This window comes from Saccopteryx bilineata, chromosome 3 (genome assembly GCF_036850765.1).
Source record: "Saccopteryx bilineata isolate mSacBil1 chromosome 3, mSacBil1_pri_phased_curated, whole genome shotgun sequence".
NCBI lineage: Eukaryota > Metazoa > Chordata > Mammalia > Chiroptera > Emballonuridae > Saccopteryx > Saccopteryx bilineata.
In genome coordinates this window covers 129,817,107-129,839,967 of record NC_089492.1, presented here as the reverse complement: position 1 = coordinate 129,839,967, position 22,861 = coordinate 129,817,107, and the positions used below count along the sequence as shown (strand labels likewise).

Below are 22,861 nucleotides of genomic sequence, written 5' to 3'. Positions count from 1 at the left end.
TGGGCATGCCCGGTGGATCCCAGTCCGGTGCATGCGGGAGTCTGACTGACTCCCCATTTCCAACTTCAGAAAAATAAAAAATAAAATAAATAAAATAAAAAATCAATCAATGTGATTCACAACCATTAATAAAATAAGGAGAAAATGCACAGGATCATATCAATATGATCAGATAAAACATTTAATAAAAGTTAGTAATCAGGTATGATAAAAGCTTACAACAAAGAAAAAGAACAAAAAACTTTAAAGCAACTATCCTAAATATTGTGAAATGGGGAGAATGGTCATTGTGAGATTAGAAATTAAATAAGAATGTCAAGATTAGGAACTAAGGCCTGACCTGTGGTGGTGCAGTGGATAAAGCATCGACCTGGAAATGCTGAGGTCACTGGTTCGAAACCCTGGGCTTGCCTGGTCAAGGCACATATGGGAGTTGATGCTTCCAGCTCCTCCCCCCTTCTCTCTCTCCTCTTTAAAAATGAATAAATAAAATAAAAAAATATATATCTATAAAAAAGAAGCATCAATTAAAAAAAAAAGATTAGGAACTAAATAAGAATGCCAATTCTTACCAATTCTACTCAACATTTTAGTAAAGGTCTTAAGTTGTATCAGCAGAAAGAAAAGGAAAAAGGTATTAGGATAAGAAAGGCAGATATAATACTGTCACTTTTCATATTTGACATAATTTTGATAGAAAATCCAAAAATATATACAGAGAACTAATTAGAATGTTAAGTTTTTAGAAAAGTTGCCAGATGAGATCAAATTTTGTAAAATCTACATTTTTCAGTATAATTTAAACCTAAAATATATACCATATCCAATGTTATCAAAAACATCAAATACCTAATAAGTATAATAAAAAATATAAGCACTCTAAATAATATACAATTAATATAGCACAGAAATTAAAGATGACTTAAAATAGGATCCACATCCAGATAAGATGTTATAAGTAGCAACCCTGGCCAGTTGGCTCAGCAGTAGAGCATCGGCCCAGTGTGTGGATGTCCTGGGTTCAATTTCCTGTCAGGGGACACAGGAGAAGCACCCAACTGCTTCTTCACCATTCCCTCTCTCCTTCCTCTCTCTCTCTCTTCCCCTCCTGCAGCCAAGACTCCATTGGAGCAAAGTTGGCCTAGGTGCTGAGGATGGCTCCATGGCCTCTGCCTCAGGTGCTAGAATGGCTCCAGTTGCAATGGAGCAAGGCCCCAGATGGGCAGAGCATCGCCCCCTAGTGGGTATGCTGGGTGGATACCAGTCAGTCACATGTGAGAGTCTGTTTCTCTGCCTCCCCACTTCTCACTTCAGAAAAATACAAAAAAAAAAAAAAGTTATAGGTAGCCCCAGGCCATCATTCCTACTATAATAAACAAAGTTGAATAAATTATAAAAATCATACTAAAACAATCAAAGAGCTATGGGAGCAATCAGAGAACAATATCAACTAATGTGCTAGAGAAGGGCATCTTAGAAATTATGGGGAGGGGTTTGGTATAGGTAGACATATTCCCCTGGGAAGAGAAATCACCAGTTTTTGATGACCTCATGGGTTGGCATGCTAGAGTGAAATCTAGTAGAATGCCAAGCTGATTCCCCCCACAGGACAGTTCCTTATTGTTAAAGTGGTATGGAAGGATGGGGGACTGAGCTAGAAAAGTAAAGCACAATTCCATGCATAGTATGGCACTAAATAATAAACCAAGTCCCACTAGATGGAGAGGCTTGTGATAAACATCAGGTCTACTTCTCAACATCTGCCAGATTTTGAACCTGCATAAGGCAGGAAACTAAATAATTCCTCAAAGTGAGGAATTAAGAGACATACTAGAGCCTCAATAAAAACTTAGATGTGCCACCACCAAAAAGGGTGCTGAGTCAGAAAATACTGAAATCACCTTTAATCTTTTGAGTGTTTATGAGACAAATTTCCAATGAGAAAATATAACCACAAAAATTCATAGCTGGTTTCTCCTTATATGATATTTGCCACATTCTATGCTACAAGGACTGAGAGTCCAGAGACCTGAATTGAAACATCTGGAAGATTGAAATGAATATCTCACTATATCTAATTATTGAAAAATCAAGGCCTTGTCAGCTTAAAGCAAAAATCCCATCAAATCATTATCAATTATAGGCAGAATGAGTCAAGTAAAGCTCCAACCCAGCTGACCTAGTAAAACTCCAGAGGTTATTGAAGTGATAAGTCACTCTGGTTACCAGAGAAAAGGGCAAATCCTCTCTGTTGTGAAGCAATAGCATTTTCAGTCTCAATAATTTTTTATTTACAATGTTTGGCATACAAGCAAAATTTATAAAATTATAAAGCAAGAAAAAGTAAAAATTGGGAGAAAATAGAAAAATTGATTATCAAGGGATTCAGATAACTGAAGTTAGCACAGAAGGACTTTAAAATGATTAACATATTAAGAGAACAAGAGATGGGGAATAATAGACAAAAATATACAGACTTTCAACAGAAAATTAGAATCTAGTTTAAAAATAAAATACAAGTAAAAAAGGAAAACTGATCACCAGCAGACTTCAGAAAATGCCAAAAGACATTTTTTTAGGCCAAAGTAAAATGCTCATAAAAAAGAAAAAAAAACATACCAAACTGAAGTGTTGCACATACATGTACATATGCACATACACATACACAGACCATATTATATATACATATATATAAATATAATAGAATGAACAGGCAACAATGTCTTGTGGGAATTTATAAATATCTAGCACAATCTTTGCAGACACCACTTTAGCCAAGTGATCAAGGTTAACATCAACTAGAAGGTACAGCAATATAATGATCTCCCTGATGAGATATATTAAAAATGACTAGTCTCAGACTAATCTTGAAACAACATCAAACAGCCAAAATGAAAGACTTTCTTCAAAATAGCTAATTAATTGTCTTCAAAGTCTTACAGTCATGAAAAACAAAGAAAGAAAGACTGAGAAACTGCCACAGATTGGGAAGAGACTAAGGAGATATGACAACAAAAAATGCAAGGTGGGATCTTAGATTGGATCTGAAACAGAGAAGGCTTATTTGTGGAAAAAACAAATGAAATAAAAATCAATCTATACTTATAATTTTATATGAAGGATAAGTTCTTAGTTTTGGTAAATGGTTTTATGGTTCTGATGTTATGATAACATGTCAACATAAGGGGAAAAAGCATGATGGCAACCTCTAAGATATTCCCCAAAGATCTCTGCCTCCTCGTCGTATTCATACCCTTGTGTAATCCCTAATCTTTCAAGGTGAGCTGGAAATAGTGGCTCATTTCTATCAAACAGATCATGGAAGAAGTGATACTTCCAATGTTAGGTTATAACAACAGTTTGGCTTTTGTCTTGGACAGCCTCTCTTGCACTCATACTTGCTTTACTCATTCTAAGGGAAACTTAGCTATCATATTGGAGTTGCTTTATAGAAAGAAGGATGTCTCTAGTCAACAGCCATGTGAGCAAGCCTGGAAGCATATCTTCTCAGTCAAGCCTTGAGATGAGGCCACAGCTACAGCCAGTATTTGCAACCTTGTGAGGGACCCAGAGCCACAAGTACCCACTAAGTCATGCCTGGGTTTCAGATCCATAGAAACTTTGGGATAATATTCATTGTTTTAAGCTGCTATATTTCTGGGTAATATGTTACACATCAACAGACAATACAAGTACTCTATTTTTTGCAACTCCTCTTTAAATGGAAATTTATCTAAAACTAAAAGTTTTAAAAAATATTTACTACTAGCACATTTCATGCATACAAACACACAAAATTATGCCTTAATAATGGGGATAGATCTTGCAAAATGCACCCTTAGGTGATTTTGTTGTTGTGCAAACATCATAGAGTGCACTTACACAAACCTGGGTGGTATAGCCTACTACCCACCTATGCTATATGGTATATATTGCTCCTAGAACACAAGCCTGCACAGTATGCTACTGTATTAAATACTGTAAGAAGCTGTAATAAGATGCTAAGTATTTGTGTCTAAATATACCTAAAGAACAACAAATACAATAAGAAGAATAAAAGACTTAAAATGATACATCTAGGGCACTTATTGTGAATGGAGCCTGTGGGACTGGAATTTGTTCTGGGTGAGTCACTCACTGAGTGGTGAGTGAATATGAAGGCCCAGAATATTATTGTATACTACTGTAGACTTTACACACCCTGTATACTTAAACTACACTAAATTTATTTTTTAAAAAAACTTTTCTTCAATAATAAAATAAATTTAGTGTAGGAACATGGTATGAAAATATGCAGTTAGGACAACAATTAGAGACAGCAAGGTGCCCTAGGGCGAAAGCCTTGAGTGGGCCTCTCCGACCTCATACTGGGGCCAGTCCAGGGGCCTCTCAGACCTCATTCTGGAAAGTGTGTACTGGAAACAGCAAAACAGCAGGATAAGATTCAGTAACACAGAATATGTTTAGGCTCTCAGAACAGAGATTAGGAGTCAGCATATTCCTTGTACTTTACTTCATGCCCTGAAAACTTCTTTTTTCTGCTTCCTTGAGTTATTTGTGCTGGCTAATAAATATCTGAGTAGGGCTGGGGAGGGGCTTCAGTCCTTCGGTCTGCTGACCAGGGCTGTTGCCTCCCCTCAGCCCCTTGGAGCATGTCATCTGGTCTCCAAGTAGTTCACTATAACACAACACTTTAGCTTACTGTGACTTTGTTACTTTACAAACTTTAGTTTTTAAAATTTTGACCCTTTTGTAATAATACAGCTTAAAAAACACAAACATTGTATAGCTGTACAAAAATATTTTTCTTCAATCCTTATTCTATAACCTTTTTCATTTAAAATTTTTTAAATATTTTTTATTTTTTAAAAGATTTCTGTTAAATACTAAGACAAATGCACAAATTAGCTTAGGCCTACACAGGGTAAGAATCATCAATAACACTGCCTTCTAACTCTACATCATGTCCCACCTGAAGGTATTCAGGGGCAATAAGAACAGAGCTGTCAAAAAAAAAAAAAAAAAAGAATAGAGCTGATATCTCCTATGATAATGTCTCCTTCTAGAATACCCCCTGAAGGACCTGCCTGAGGCTCTTCTTGAGACATATCTCATCTGAAATATGTCTATGATTGTTTGCTTGTTTCTTTTTTCATCATAGATTTGCTTGTAAGAAGATAATGTACCATGAACATTCCTCTCTATTAATGAAAATCTTCCAGTGTTGAGGTCCATGTTTTCAAATTTTGATTTTTAGCAAGAGACAGACAGACAGTCAGACAGACAAGAAGAGAGAGAGATGAGAAACATCCACTTATAGTTGCAGCACTTTAGTAGTTCATTAATTGCTTTCTCATATATGCCTTGACTGGGGGGCTCCAGGTGAGCCAGTGACCCCTTGCTCAAGCCAGAGACCTTTGGGCTCAGGTCAGTGATCCTGAGGTCATGTCTATGAGCTTGTGCTCAAGCTGGCAACCGCAGGGTTTCAAACCTGGGTCCTTAGAGTCCCTGGTCAATGCTCTATCCTCTGTACCACCACCTGGTAAGGCCACGTTTTCAAAAAAACTTAAAGACTATTTATTCAATTTTTAGAAAGGAAAGAAAGGGAGAGAGAAGGGGAGAGGAGCAGGAAGCATCAACTCCCATATGTGCCTTGACCAGGCAGGCCCAAGGTTTCAAACCAGCGACCTCAGTGTTCCATTTTCAAAAATTTTAAGGACTTTTGTTGATTGAGATCTGCAAAAGCTTTTAGTAAATCCTTCACTGTGAATTTTCTTGGAGGTTCCTTTTCTTTTTCTTCTGCAGTTTCCTTTTCCCTTGCCTCATCTTCACTATGCATTCTTGTTCCAGCAACTACTCATTAGTCAATTCCTCAGGAACCACCTCTAGGAATGCCTCAATGTCATCCTCATCCACACCTGCATTTTAGTTGTTTGTCATATCAACCATGACATTATTGATTTTTGTCATCTCATCTTTGACAAGTCCTTTGGAGTCACAGACATCATTAGGCAATGGAAATTTTTCAGCTCCATTATATTTTTATGGGACCACTGTCATATATGTGATCTATCACTGACTTAAATGTTATGTGGTGCAAGACTGTATGTACACACAGATAAATTTGTATGTGTATATACATTTTGAATTATTTCCAAACTCCGGAATCAGACACACCTAGGTTCAAATGCCAACTCCAACATTTAATGGCTACATGATCTTGGTCAACACATTTAATTTCCTTAAGTATTAGTCTTTTTAAATCTATTAACTGAGGTAATACTATCTAATCTCAGATTATACTGAGTAAAAAATGATACAGGCAACCACTACAATGCCTAGCATTTAGTACATTCCGAACAAGTAGCATTATTATTAGTTTATATTTATAATCACCTATAGTTTTATACTTTTCTTCTCATTCAAGGAACTCAGCACCAATAACTAGGCATTTTATCACTTTGATGAGTTTAAGTGTTGTATATAGACTTATCAATCTTTTATTTCTAAACATTTTTCAAAAAAAAATTATCAATACTGATTTATACAGCACTCTACTATTTATAATATTTACTAGAGCTTCACCCTGTTTTGCCCTGATTCAATGCTCAATCACTAACTTTTAGAGCTATAAGAGACTTTTCAGATTTCCAACCCTTTCCTTTCTACCATCATCCACAAATGAGTGCCAAAGGTGTAAAATGACTTGTTAAATAAGAAAGCTGGTAGAAGTCCTAGAATTAGAGTTTAATATTTGGAGAGACAGGATCATGTGGTGAACAAACTCTTGCTTTGATTAAATAGACTGCATTCTCCATCTGCTGCTTACAAATACCATTATATGAGAAAATGATGTTTGCAAAGTATGTCCATGTCTCAGTTTCCCAGAGGGTAAATACGAATACCACCATCTACCTCATGGGTTATCATGAATATTAAATGAGATAACATATATAAGTCCCTCACTGCCAAGACTACAACATGTAGATGTTGAAAAAACATTTTTTTCCTTTCTCCTTCCCAAGGCCAGTCTCCACTATGACATGCTGCCTTCTCAACTATAAGACAGAAACATTAAATGCACAAAACAGTTCTGTTTAGCTATAACAGAATGTTATAAATCTCTTATAAGAGATTAATGTAAAATTGAATTAAGAATAGTCTTAAAATTAGGCTGAATAACATAATAGCATTTACCCCTGAACTAGGTTTCCTTTCCTACAATACATTGTGAAGTAGGGCATCACATCAGTGAGTATATTATACTGATATGCACTACTGGTGATGTTAACCTTGATTACTTAGCTAAAGTAACGTCTGCTAGAATTCTCCACTGGAAAGTTACCTTTTTTCGTTGTAAATACTAAATATCTAAAGGGGCATGCATCATGAAATGAAAATGAACAGTGAGGGAGGGAGAGCACACGCAGAAAAGTGAGTGTGCGCACACAGCCCCACTCAAATGCTGGTCTTCAGCATATGTCTAACACAATAACTAAGGAATTGGTAACTTGTACCTCTGCATGATCAAAAATTCTTGAAGTAATTCAATGTCATAAATACATGATGTCAAATCTTGTCAAAAACTCCTTTGAAAGTATAACCACATTACTTTCCAATGTTCCTTACTTTGGTATTTATCCCTTGAAAGACTTCTAGCACATTAAATACAACTTCCCCTAAGAGACTCATACAGCTTTCACCAAGAAACTTACATTTGCTTAAGTATTTAAGACCCTTTATGACAAATTCCAGGGCTTGCTTGTCATCACAAAGAGACTCACCGATCTGCAGATACTGAAGTCCCTTCTGGATTGGAATATTCTTCCAAATCTGAAAAGTTCACTTGTGTTTGCCTTGAGGTTACTATCTGGCTATTATGAAAAGGTATGGTTTTCAAGTCCTTAGTATTACTATCTGGAAGAGATTGTATAACTTGAAAGTCCGGTGAAGATTTAGGTCCTAGAAAACCTAAAGATTCTTGATCATGTGCTACAGGTTTACTGGTCAGTAATTTGGAGGTTGGTTTCAAAGCTCTTGAAGATATAGTTTGTAGGTCAGAGTTAAACTCACTATTCATTATTGTTTTAGAAGCAGGATCCAAGGAAAGAAAACTTTTATCTAAGGTTCCACTATCCAACTTGGAAGGAATCTTGGGAGAAAGAGTTATACGGACACAAGAAAGTGCTTTTCTATTTGAAGGTGGAGTAGATGGAGATGTTACTACCGTATACTGATTTGGGGGTGACTGGGAGACCACATTATTGAACTTAGTTTCAAGATGTATCATAGTAGAAATGTGTGATTTAGACTTTTGCTGATCATTGTTTTCTACAACAAAATCCTGACCTTGAGAAAGAGGGGAATATTGTTTTCCCATGTGGTGATCTATATCTGGGGCTTTGCTTTGTTCAAAGAGCTGACGCTGTTCAAGAAAAATGGAAGAAGGAAGGTCTGAAGCTATATAATCCTGACCTTGAGGAAGGGGGGAGTGGTTTTCGCTCACCTGATGATCTACATGAGGGGTTTTGCTTTGTTCGAAGAGTTTGCGGTTTTCAAGAAAAATGTGACAAGGCAGTTTTGGAGCGATATAATCCTGATGCTGAGGAGGGGGAGAATGGTGTTTTCTTACATAGTGATCTGCATGTTTGGCTCTGCTTTGTTCAATGAGCTCTTGTTGCTCAATAAATATGTGTGAAGGAGGATTTGGAGTTACAGTTAAATTCTTCTCTTTTACTCCTACAGTGGAACTTGGTCTGCCCATGCTGAGGGTATGGTTATCAGAAAAATGAACTTCCTTGAATTTGCTACAATTTGTACTGATATTGGGCTCAGAATCACTGACTTTAAAATCTGATATTTCTAGGATTTTCTCTCTTTGGTGAGAATGTTCAACAGATAACTTCTGGCTTTGCCTAGGACTTTGTGTTAAAATAGTCACAGCTTTATCTGGTGAATGACTAATGGTTTTAAATGAGGAAGGGGAAGAGGTTTTCTGTTTTAGATCTCTAGGAGGACTTTGCTCTTCAGTGAAATGAGAATTAAATACCCCCACAGATGCTCCTGTACACTGGCTATCTTCAGTAACACCAACCTTAAGAACAGAGGAATCTGAAAAGCATTTAGAATGTCGGTGAGATGAAAAAGTGATTGAGGTAGTAAACTTTTTCATGGATTCTGGGGGCAGCATTTGTGATGAAGAATGACAATCCATTTCTCCAGGTGGCACATAAGTAGGTTCTACTAATTCTGACAGCCAAGGGTCCATCTTTTCACGAAATGGCATTTGAAAACCCTTGCTAATATTGAAGTCATCAGTTGTTAAGTTTTGTAATGGGGAATGACTCTGTAACTGCAAGGAATTCCAAACTTTGAAATGGGGGTTGCTCTGGTCTAGTGATTTGGAAAGGTTAATATGCCTGGTTCTCCATGATGATGGGCTCCGTCGTCCTCTGATCATTTCTAAGGGCTCAGCTGATCTGAAGAGACAGGGATGGTTATCCAACTGTGGTTGTTGAGTGGTTAGAGTTCTGAAACATCCTTTTTCATGGCTCTCAATAATAATATGACTGCATACACCTTCTGGTTTGCATCCTATTCCTTGTGGACTGTATAAACCCTAGAAAATATAAAAAAGATCTTACTTGAAACAGTCCAAATAGTTATATAAAAATGAGTTTGTTGATCTTTTACAATAAAACAGGGTAAGAACATAAGAATAACACAGTTAACTATAGAATAAAATGGTTCGGGATAACTAAGACCACGCAGTTAACTTCTTTCAAAAATTTTCCCCCTAGTATTCTCACGTTTTTTCCTTTAGTAACAGTGGTCCCATACCTCAACATTTTTCTGTTCAGACAGCCACCAAACTGCAGATATTTTCAATTTATTTTGAAGTTAGGTGTGACCATATGACTAGATTTAGGCCAAAGGGATATGAACAAAAGGAGTTAAGTACAAATTCCGCTTTCTGTCCTTAAAAAATTAAGTTCTTGGCCTGACTTGTGGTGGCACAGTGTATAAAGCGTCAATCTGGAATGCTGAAGTCACTGGTTCAAAACCCTGCCTTCCCTGGTCAAGGAACATATGGGAATTACCTCTTCTTGCTCCTTCCCCTCCCTCTTCTTCTTCTCTCTTTCTCTCTCTCCTCTCTAAAAGAATAAATTTTTCTTTTTAAATCAAGTTGTTGATATCCATGTTCCACCTACTACCACCATCACTACTATCACTGTTACTATTGCCAACTGAAATAGGTGATGTCTAGAACAACTTGGAAGCCATGGAAAAGGATGGCTCAGCTGCTCACTCAGGTGGGGCCTTTGGATAACCTCAAAGAACTTGCTTCTGTTTCTATCCTGGTCTATATCACATAAAAGAAAAGGACCTATCACATAAGATGAAATAAAACTCTACCTTATTTGAACCACTGTATTTATGCTTTCTCTGTTACAAAAGTTTAGCCTATAGCCCAGGGAGTCTCCAAACTACGACCCGCGGGCTGCATGCAGCTCTGAGGCCATTTATCCGGCCCCCGCTGCACTTCCGGAAGGGGCACCTCTTTCATTGGTGGTCAGTGAGAGGAGCATAGTTCCCACTAAAATACTGGTCAGTTTGTTGATTTAAATTTACTTGTTCTTTATTTTAAATATTGTATTTGTTCCCATTTTATATTTTTACTTTAAAATAAGATATGTGCAGTGTGCATAGGAATTTGATCATAGTTTTTTTTATAGTCTGGCCCTCCAACGGTCTGAGGGACAGTGAACTGGCCCCCTGTGTAATAAGTTTGGGAACCCCTACTATAGCCTAATACTTTACCACTTAGAGAAAGAATTAGTTCCTCTTCCTGGGGTTCAAGATCAGTGCCTAATGCTACCATAAATATACATTTTATTTGAGAATTCTCTGTTTTACCTATAAAGTCATAATTGGATGTTCTATTTGAAAATACAGCCACATTTGATTTCATATGAAAATATTTTAAAATATTATGCCACTGCCAACAAAATGGAGATGTGTTTTGCTCTATTTTACCTGCTAAGTGAAACTAAAAGTCTTGGACATAATACACAAAACAAACTTAAGAAGAAGGCAAATAGGCTAAGTACTTTGGAATGGAAGAAATGACATGGTAGTGAGATCCCTGGGTTTTCTTTTTACCTCATATATCCCAGATTTTGGGTCTAAAGAAACCAGGAAACTAGTAGGCATAAACAAAAAGGACATAGACAAAAGCCCTAACAAAAATCTACTCTCATTAGCTAAAAAACCAGTAAAGGTGAAGGCTAGCAAGACAAAAAACATTTAGACAAAAACTGATCATCTCTCAAACACTACAGAAAAGAAATGTGACCTTGGGAGAGACCAAGATGGCAGCGGAGTAGGCAGATGCACAGACTCCCAGCTCACACCACCAAACTAGATTACAAATTAATTTAGGAACAATCAGTGTGAAAAACCAACTTTGGACAAGAACAGGTCTCAAAAACCAAGGAGCAAATAAGAAGACACACGGAGCCTTGTAGGAGTCAGAGCACAGTGGGAGCTCCCCTGCTTCCAGGAGGGGGGGGGGGTTTGAGGCTGAAACCCAGAAGAGCTCTCATTCCAAGGAGAAGAGCAGAAAATATCGCTCATAGCCACCTGCCTGGGGACCTGGGAACGAGGAGTGCTGAGAGGGCTGGCTTGTCTTCCAAAAGGAAAGTGGGGAGAGAGAAACAGACAGCCAGGGGCAGAGGAATGCATGGGATGACCTGAGAAGCTGACTCATCCAGTGCGGAGGCGGCCATAGCTGGGGGTGAGGTTGATCCCTCCACACAGCACAAGCCTAAAGTGGTTCCGGGTGACCCACCTCTGAAAGCTCTCCTAGCTCTCCAATCAGCGAAACAAGACACAGCTGAAAACAGGAAGTGGGGAAGAAGGGCAGTAACTCAGGTCTCCATGGAGATCTGAGATATACCTCCCCCTACTGAAGCAGAGAAAGCACCCCACCCCCTAGAGAGTAGCTGGCAGATCAAGCCTTCAGAGTCTCTGGTTACACCCACGGCATTCCTGGATACAGTTTCAAATAAGCCCCCTGCTGAAATCAGTAAACAAGATTACCATCAAGTTAAGAAAACTGAGAAGAAAACAAACAAATCAAGACTTCAAAGCAGCTCTACTAGGTAAGGAGATCACAACTGGAAGAAGCCTGTAAGTCATACAGAGAATAATGGGTAGGCAGAGAAGTGTAAGTCATATGCTTCAACAAGATAAGTCCTCAGAAAAAGTCCTGGATGAATCAGAAGTAATCAAATTACCAGATGCAGAGTATAAAATAATGATTGTTAGGATGCTTAAGGATCTCAAAGCTACAATAGATGGACTTAATGAACACTTCAATAAAGAAATTGTAAGCATCAAAAATGACATGGAAATAATAAAGAAGAACCAGACAGAAATGACAAACACTATCAGAAATGAGGACTACATAGAAGGAATTAAAAGCAGGCTGGATGAAGCAGAGGATCAGATCAGTGACTTAGAGGACAAGATAAGTGAAAATATGGAAGCAGGAAAGCAAAAAGAAAAGAGAATCAAAAAGTCCAAGGAAACCCTAAGAGAGCTCTGTGACAACATGAAGAGAAACAATATCTGCATAATAGGGGTTCCTGAAGGAGAAGAGAAAGAACAAGGACTAGAGAAGCTCTTTGAAGAAATTACAGGTGAAAATTTCCCTAAATTGAGGCAGAAAAGAGTCGTACAAGTTCAAGAAGCAGAGAGAACCCCATTAAAAAAGAACCCAAAGAGACCCATACCAAGACATCATAACCAAACTACCAAAGCTAAGAGATAAAGAAAGAATATTAAAAACTGTAAGAGAAAAACAGTCAATCACCTACAAAGGAGTCCCCATAGGATGACATCTGACTTCTCAACAGAAACAGTTGAGGCCAGAAGGGATTGGCAAGAAATATTCAAAGTAATGCAGAACAAGGGCCTACAACCAAGACTTCTTTACCCAGCAAGACTATCGTTTAAAATTGAAGGAGAAATAAAAGGCTTCCCAGACAAAAAAAACCTCAAGGAATTCATCACAACCAAACCAATGCTGCAAGAAATGTTAACGGGCCTGCTGTAGACAGAACAAGCGGGGGGGGGGGGGGGGGTAAATAAATATATATATAATATATATATTAAAAGAGAAATATAGATTTAAAGAAACAAATGGCAATAAACAACTACATATCAGTAATAACCTTAAATGTAAATGGATTAAATATTCCAATCAAAAGACGTAAGGTAGCTGAACGGATAAGAAAACAGGACCTGTACATATGCTGTATACACGTAAATATGCTGTCTATAGGAGACCCACCTCAAAAGAAAAGTGGCCTCACTCACACCCATACCAGTAAAGTCTAAGTGAGGAGCACAGACTTCTTTCTACCCTTGCAAAACTATAGTGAAGCACCACCAGGCCAAGATGGTATTAGAGGATAGCCAAGCAGAAAGTCCAGGACTTATTTTCACCACGGCTGGCTGGAAATGATGTCAGTGGAGACCACACAGAAAAACTGGACTTTCATTCTCACTCAGCAGTAATGAGGTATCCCTTTCTCTCCCAGCTATCAAATGGAAGAAAATATTTGCAGAGCTCATCTGGTCTAAGCATGGGCTCGCCAGCTTGAGTACAGGATCACAGACGCAACCCCATGGTCACTAGCTTGAGCCCAAAGGTCACTGACTTGAAGACCAAGGTCACTGGCTTAAGCCCAAGGTCACTGGCTTGAGCAAGGGATCAACTGCTCTGCTGGAGCCCTGGTCAAGGCACATATGAGAAAGCAATCAGTGAACAACTAAGGTGCCACAATGAAGAACTGATGCTTCTCATCTCTCTTCCTGTCTGTCTGTCCCTATCTGTCCCTCTCTCTGATTCTGTCAAAAAATTATAAAATAACAGCATAAAAAGATGCTCAACATAATAATTCATTATGAAAATGCAAATTAGGCCCTGTCTGGGCATAGAGCAGCATCCCAGCACCCTAGGTCATGAGTCTGAACTCCATTCAGGGCATATACAAGAAGCAACCTAAGCGCACAATTAAATGGAACTAAGTGGAACAACGAGTTGATATTTCTCTCTCTCCCTCTACCACCCCTCTCTCTCATTTCCCCTCCCCCTTTCTCTCAAATAAATGGAAAAAATACTTTAATGCAAATTATAACCACAATGAGATATCACTGCAAATCTATCAGAATGGCTAAAATAAAAAATGACAATACAAAATGCAGGTGAGGCTATAGAGTAATGAAATTACTCACACATTACTGGTGGGGATGTAAAAAGGTACAACTATCCTAGAAAATGGTGTGGCAGTTTCTCAAAAAACTAAACATACGTGTACTGTATGACCCAGCAATAGCACTCCTGGGCATTTATCCCACAGAAACAAAGATTTATGTTCTGCAAAAACCTGGACATGTTTATAGCAGCTTTATTTGTAATAGCCAAAAATGAGGAGACAATTGAGATGTCATTCAAGAGGTGAATATTTAAATAAACTGGCACAACCATAACATGGAACACTACACAGCAATAAAAAGAAACAGACTAGCCTGACCAGGCAGTGGCACAGTGGACAAAGCATCGGACTGGGATGTAGAGGACCCAGGTTCGAGACCCCAAGGTTGCCAACTTGAGCGCAGGCTCATCTGGTTTTAGAAAGGCTCAACAGCTTGAGCCCAAGGTCACCAGCTCGAGCAAAGAGTCACTCGATCTGCTGTAGCCCCCAGTCAAGGCACATATGAGAAATCAGTCAATGAACAACTAAGGAACCAAACGAAGGAAGCTTGGCTATCTTCTAATACCATCTCTCCCTTCCTGTCTGTCTGTCCCTATCTGTCCCTATCTCTGACTCTCTCTATCTCTACCACACACACACACACACACACACACACACACACACACACAACAGACTGATATACCCAGCAACCTAAATATTGTCCAGAGATTTATACTCATTGAAAAATGTCAGCCTGACCTGTGGTGGCGCAGTGGATAAAGCGTCGACCTGGAAATGCTGAGGTCGCCGGTTCGAAACCCTGGGCTTGCCTGGTCAAGGCACATATGGGAGTTGATGCTTCCAGCTCCTCCCCCTCCTCTCTCTCTCTGTCTCTCCTCTTTCTCTCTCTGTCTCTCCTTCTCCTCTCTAAAAAAATGAATAAAAAAAAAAAAAAAACCTCATCCTAATTTACATTTCCTAGCGTGCGGAGGACCCAGGTTTGATTCCGGCCAGGGCACACAGGAGAAGCACTCATTTGCTTCTCCACCCCTCTGCCACGCTTCCCTCTCTGTCTCTCTCTTCCCCTCCTGCAGCCAAGGCTCCATTGGAGCAAAGATGGCCCGGGCGCTGGGGATGGCTCTGTGGCCTCTGCCCCAGGCGCTAGAGTGGCTCTGGTCGCAACATGGCGACGCCCAGGATGGGCAGAGCATCGCCCCCTGGTGGGCAGAGCGTCGCCCCATGGTGGGCGTGCCAGGTGGATCCCGGTCGGGCGCATGCAGGAGTCTGTCTGACTGTCTCTCCCTGTTTCCAGCTTCAGAAAAATGAAAAAAAAGAAAAAAAAAGAAAAATGTCAATACCAGCCTGGTCAGAGTGTCAGCCTGGGATGCTTAGGACCCAGGTTCAAGACCCAGAGGTCACTGGCTTGAGCACAGGCTCATCTGGCTTGAATGTGGACTCACCAGCTTGAGTGTGGGATCATAGACATGATCCCATGGTCATTGGCCTGCAGCTCAAGATTGCTGACTTGAGCTCAAGGTCGCTGGCTTGAGCAAGGGGTCACTGGCTCAGGTGGAGGCTCCAGGTAAAGGCACATATGAGAAAGCAATCAATGAACAACTAAGGTGCCCCAAAGACAAACTGATACTTCTCATCAATCTCTCTCCCTTCCTGTCTATCTGTCCTTCTATCACAAACAAAAAAAGCCAATACAAATATCAATCGACTTACAACCTATGCAACTTATGACCAAATGACTTTACGACCACAATTGCTAGCCAAGACTGCTCCGCGTCTGGCAGCCCAAGCGTGATTTCACTTACATGACATTCCTGAAATGACAAAAATTTTAAAATAGAGATGAGATTAATGATCATCAGGGGTTAATAAAAGGGCAGGAGCAAGAGAGAAGTGGATGTAGTTATTAGAGAGCAACATAAAGGACACCTATGCTGATGTAAATGTTAAGTATTCTGATATATCAGTTCCAATATTCTGGTTGTAATATGCTTTTACAGATTTACAAGACATTACCATTGGTAAAAACTGGGTAAAGAGTGTCTGATTAGGTGGTGGCACAGTGGATAGAGCGTTGACCCCATGGTTGCTGGATTGAGCCCAAAGGTCACTGGCTTGAACCCAAGGTTGCTGGTTTGAGCAAGGGGTCACTGGTTTGGCTGGAGCCCCCCCCAGTCAAGGCACATATAAGAAACAATCAATGAACAACTAAAGTGCTTTTCATTTCTCTCCATTCCTGTCTCTCACTAAAAAAAAAAAAAAAAAAAAAAACTGGGTAAAGAGTAAAACTGATCTTTCCATATTATTTCTTACTACCGCATGTGAATCTACAATTATTCCGAAATAGAATGCTGAATTTTTTAAAAGGCCAATCAATTAATTAAACATCACTGGACAAAATTAATACTTTAGAGAAGATGTAAGATGGCAGTAGAGTAGGTAGAAGTTACAATTACCTCCTTCCAGGATCAACCAGAATTACAACTTAATTATAGGACAGGGGTCCCCAAACTTTTTACACAGGGGGCCAGTTCACTGTCCCTCAGACCGTTGGAGGGCCAGACTATAAAAAAAACTATGAACTAATCCCTGTGCACACTGCACATATCTTATTTTAAAGTAAAAAAACAAAACAGGAACAAATACAATATTTAAAATAAAGAACAAGTAAATTTAAATCAACAAACTGACCAGTATTTCAATGGGAACTATAGGCTTGCTTTTGGCTAATGAGCTGGTCAATGTGCTCTTCTCACTGACCACCAATGAAAGAGGTGCCCCTTCCGGAAGTGCGGTGGGGGCCGGATAAATGGCCTCAGGGGGCTGCATGTGGCCCGCGGGCTGTAGTTTAGGGACCCCTGTTATAGAACAACCTGAATAACCAATTGAAGGCTAGATAAACTTAAGTCTTATATTATAACCAAGGATTTTCAGAAGCTACATCGAGACTAGCAGGAAGGGCAAAGACACAAAAAGGGCTGGACCTGCACCCATATGTGGCAGTTGAGAATCCAGAAAGATATTTATCTCACTGTAAAGGCCCTCTCATAAGGAGCAAGGGGTATCAACAGCACACCAGGTTCCCTAACCCAGAGGACCAGAGCCTGGAAAAGGAGTCCACATAACATCTGGCTGAGAAAATCAGAGGGGATTATGTCTGCCAGGGAGAGACAGGAGTATGCTACAAACTCAGGTGCCCTCTTAAAGGGCCAACGCACAAATTTTGTTAACAGCCACTAACCCTGGGCTCCAGTGGAGAGAAGGTGACTCAGAGCAGACTCAAGTCATACCAGAGAGATTGGGTTGTATGGCTTTAGGGAGAGGGCTGAAGGAACAGTCACCAACGTCCCAGTGCTAAATCCGTCTTCCATACCTCCCACACATGCCACCTTTCCTGGGTTGAGGATTAGACCTACAATCCCAACCCTCTGTGGCCCTGCCCTGCCCTGCTCATGCCCTGCAGAAGAGTAAGCTGGCTGCAACCAGTGTGAGCCTGTAGTGCAGATTTTCTTGAAGACTCTTGAGGAGATGCTGACAGATTCAGAGGGTGGCAGAGACACACAGGGGGAGACTTGTGTGGCTGTAAGGCAAAGGCCCCTTTTCCCTCAACACCCAACCAGCACCACCACTTTGCAGAGCCCTCCTTCATCATGGCAAACCTTAGCCAGCTTTACCAGGATGATTCCAGTAGGCCTCAGACTCAGCACTGGTACTGACTTTGAATCTGTATCAACCTGGTAAACACCACTTGCTCCTACCGCATGACTCACTGAAAACCTACTTCATAGAACTTGTAAACTGCCAGAGTCTCTTTCAGTGGCTGAGCCTAACAGGCAGCCAGCAAGTGAAGGTAGAGCTCAGGGTGCCTTAGGCCTTTTGCTGACCTGCCCCAGGACTCAGTGCTGGGGGAACTGGCCTTGTATGCAGCTTGGCACCTCCCACGCACACCCAGGCCCAGCAGAGACAGCTACAAACTATGAATCACTTTGTAGCTCCAAACAGGTAGCCCAGAACTGGTAACAGTCAACCTCTGACATTGACCTCACTGGAATCCCTTCCATAAGGCCTGAAAACAAATACCCTGATGGAGGCTACAGGCCACAGCACTGCACAACCAGATTAGCTTCATAAGCAGCACACCTAGAAAGATATCTCAGCAGGCACCAGACCCTGCAGAAGTAAATTTCACATTGTGGAGTCAACCCTGCATAGTAACTTATACACTATGGTTGGGTTCAAAACTTACAGACAGACAGCTAGAGAATCAACCCCACCCATGGACAGGCCAACAGCAATTGAGACTCAACTATAACAGAGGACTCACATAATTGACACAAGAAAGATTCCTGAAGCATCTAAATTAGGTAATGGGGGAGACTGCACCACTAAGCCTCACAGGACACCTACTATATAAGGCCACCATAAGAGGAGGAGACATTTTGGATCTACCTAATACACACACACACACACACACACAGCCAAAATGAAGAGATAAAGAAACACACCCCAAATGAACGAACAGGAGAAATATGCAGAAAAAGAACTGAATGAAATGAAAGCAGGCAATCTACCAGATACCAAGTTCAAAACAATAGTTATAAGGATGCTCAAGGAACTTAGGAGAAGAATGAATAAGCTAAATGAGGACTTCAACAAAAAGACAATAAACATTGAAAAGAACATAAACCATAAAAAGTAACAAGTCAGAAATGAAGAGCACAATATCTGAAATGAACAATTCACTAGAAAGATAGCAGATTAGATGAAGCAGAAGATAAAATGAGTGATTTGAAAGACCAGGTGCCATAAACACTGAATCAGAACAGAGAAAGAAAAGGAATTAAAAAGAATGAAGAAGGTTTAAGCAAGCACTAGGACATCATCAAGTATAACAACATCTGCATCAGAGGGGTAAGAGAAAAAGTGAAAGAGACAAGAAATTAAGAACCTATTCTAGTGCTGGCCGGTTGGCTCAGTGGTAGAGTGTCAGCCCAGTGTGTGAAAGTCCCAGCTATGATTCTCAGTCAGGGCACACAGGAAAAGCAACCATCAGCTTCTCCACTCCTCCCCTTCTTTCTTTCTTCTCCTCCCACAGCCATGGCTCGAATGGCTCAAGAAAGTTGGCCCCAGGTGCTAAGGATGGTTCCATGGCCTCACCTTAGGTGCTAGAATAGCTTGGTTTCTGAGAAATGGAGCAAGACCCCAGATGAACAGAGCATCGCTCCATAGAGGGCTGGCCAAGTGGATTCCAGTCCAGGCGTATGTGGGAGTCTGTCTCTCTGCCTCCCTGCCTCGCACTTAAGTAAAAAAAGAAAAAGAACATATTCCAAGAAATAATAATGGAACACTTACCTAACTTGATGAAGCAAAAAAGACACACTAGTTCAGGAAGCATAGGAAGTCCCAAAGAAGATGAACCCAAAAAAGCCCACACCAAGACACATCATTAATTACAAATGGAAAGATTAAAGACAAAAAGAGAATCTTAAAAGCAGCAAGAGAAAGACAGCTACCTATAGGGAGCTTTCATAAGACTGTCAGCTAGCTGATTCCCAAAAGAAACATTTTAGTCCTGAAGGGATTAGCATAGTATTTTCAAATTGATGAAAAGCAAGAAACTGCAACCAGGACTACTTTGCCTAGTAAGGCTATCATTTAAAATTAAAGAAGAAATAAAGAGCTTCCCAAACTAAAAAAAAGCTAAAGAAGTTCATTACTACCAAACCACTATTACAAGAAATATTGATAATACAGGGTCTTCTTTAACAACAACAACAAAAAAAAAAACATTATAAAGAATAAAATGGCAATATATACATACCTATCAGTAATCAATTTAAATGTAAATGGCTTAAATGCTCCAATCAAAAGACATAAAGTTGCACCCTGGCCAGCTGACTCAGTGGTAGAGCATCAGCCCAGCTTGTGGATGTCCCAGGTTCAATTCCCGGTCAAGAAACACAGGAGAAGCAACCATCTGCTTCACCACCCTTCCCCCACTCCCTTGTCTGTCTCTCTCTCTCTCTCTCTCTCTCTTCTCTTCTCTTCCCACAGCCTTGGCTCCACTGGCGCAAGTTAGCCCAGACAATGAGAATGGCACCATGCCTCACCTCAGGCACTAAAATGGCCCCGGTTGCAACAGAGCAATAGCCCCAGATGGACAGAGTATCGCCCCCTTGTGGGCTTGCCAGGTAGATCCTGATTGGGCACATGTGGGAGTCTGTCTCTCTGCCTCCCCACTTTTCACTTAAGAAAAATACAAAAGGCACAGTGGACAGAACGTCGGACTGGGACACAAAGGACCCAGGTTCAAAACCTAAGGTCGCCGGCTTGAGAGCAGGCTCAACAGCTTAAATGCAGGGTTGCTGGCTTGAGCATGGGATCACAGGCATGACCTCATGGTCGCTGGCTTGAGCAAGGGGTCACTCTGCTCTGCTGTAGCCCCCGGTCAAGGCACATATGAGAAACCAATCAATGAACAACTAAAGAACCGCAATGAAGACTTGATGCTTCTCATCTCTCTCCCTTCCTTCCTATCTGTTCCTCTCTGTCACTAAAAATAAAAAAAAAGACAGACATAGGGTCGCTAATAAATAAGAAAACAAAACCAATATATAGTCTGTCTACAAAAGTCACCTCAGAATAAAAGACACAGGCTAAAAGTTAAGGGATGGAAAAAGATATTTCATGCAAATAAAAAGAAAAAAGAAAAAGCTGGGAATAGTAATATTTATGACAAAATAGACTTTAAAACAAAGTCTATAGTAGGATGCAAAAAGGATAATATATGATAATAAAAAAATCAATTCAATAAGAAGATATAATCCTTGTAAACATTTAGGTACCCAACATAGGAGCACCTAAATATGTAAAACAAATCTTGATGGACATAAAGAGAATGATTGACAGTAACACAGTCATTGCAGGGGATTTAAACACAAACACCCCATTGACATCAATGGATAGACCTTTCATACAGAAAATCAACAAGGAAACACTGGCCTTAAATGACATATTATATTAGAAAGATTTAATTGATATCTTCAGAGCACTTCACCCCAAGCAGCAAAATATACATTATTTTTAAGTGCAGATTTCCTAGAATAGACCACAGGTTAGGACACAAAACAAGTTCCAATAAATTTAAAAAGCCTGAAATCATATCAAGCATCTTCTCTGACCTTAATCGTAGAAGCTAGAAATCAATCACAGAAAACAAACAAACTGAAAAATACACAAAAAATAGATGCCACATAACATGTTATAAAACAATGAATGGGTTAACAATGAGATCAAGGAAAAAATAAAAAGATACCTTGAAACAAATAAAAATGAAAATACCACAACCCAAATCTATGAGACACAATAAAAGCAGCCCTATGACAGTAATTCATAACATGCCTAACTCAAGAAATAAGCAGCCTGACTTGTGGTGGCACAGTGGATAAAGCATCGACCTGGAAATGCTGAGGTCGCCGGTTCGAAACCCTGGGCTTGCCTGGTCAAGGCACATATGGGAGTTGATGCTTCCAGCTCCTTCCCCCCTTCTCTCTCTCTGTCTCTCCTCTTTCTCTCTCTCTGTCTCTCCCTCTCCTCGCTAAAATGAATATATATATATATATATAAAGAGGCAAGAAATAAGCAAATAAACAATCTAACTTCATACTTAAAGAAACTTGAAAAAGAATAACAAACAAAACCCAAAGTGAGTAGAGAAAAAATATAATAAAGATCACAGCAAAAATAAACAAAAATCTTTTTAAAACCCCAAAAGATCAATGAAACCAAGAGATCGTTCTTTTTTTTTTAATTTTTAATTTTTATTTTTGTTGTTATATTAAACTTGTATCCTATAACCTTGTTCATTCAACTTATTAGTTCATAGTTTGGGAGTAAATTCCTTCAGATTTTCTTTTTATTTTCTTTTATTTTTTTTACAGAGACAGAGAGAGAGTCAGAGTGAGGGATAGACAGGGACAGACAGATAGGAACGGAGAGATGAGAAGCATCAATCATTAGTTTTTTGTTGCGCATTGCGACACTTAGTTGTTCATTGATTGCTTTCTCATATGTGCCTTGACCGTGGGCCTTCAGCAGATCGAATAACCCCTTGCTCGAGCCAGCGACCTTGGATCCAAGCTGGCGAGCTTTTTGCTCAAGCCAGATGAGCCCGCGCTCAAACTGGCAACCTCGGGGTCTCGAACCTGGGTCTTCCGCATCCCAGTCTGACGCTCTATCCACTGCGCCACTGCCTGGTCAGGCCAAGAGCTCATTCTTTGAAAAGATAAGCAACTTTGATAAACCTTTAACCAGACTTATCAAGAAAAAAAGAGGACTGAAATAAATATTTAAAATCAGAAATGAAAGAGAAATAACAACTGACAGAACAGAAATACAAAGGAAATATTATAAATAACTATATGTCAAAAACTGGGCAATTTGGAAGAAACATAAAATCTTCCAAACTGAATCAATAAAAAACAGAAAATCTAATGATATCAAAGCACTAATCAAAAAATCCCCAACAAACAAAAGTGTTAGACTAGATGGCTTCACAGAAGAATTTTATAGAACATTCACAG

The 22,861-nt window shown here is 39.8% G+C and overlaps 1 protein-coding gene across 3 annotated transcripts in view; it reads right to left on the bottom strand.

The window, feature by feature from the left end:
- The window catches only part of ALMS1 (ALMS1 centrosome and basal body associated protein), a 220,937-nt gene that overhangs the window by 97,353 nt on the left and 100,723 nt on the right, over positions 1-22,861 (bottom strand). For all 3 annotated transcript variants that reach the window (XM_066267392.1, XM_066267394.1, XM_066267393.1), the window contains one exon: positions 7,785-9,619. In XM_066267392.1, the coding sequence (XP_066123489.1) occupies positions 7,785-9,619 (1,835 nt within the window). The remainder of the gene's footprint in view (positions 1-7,784; positions 9,620-22,861) is intronic.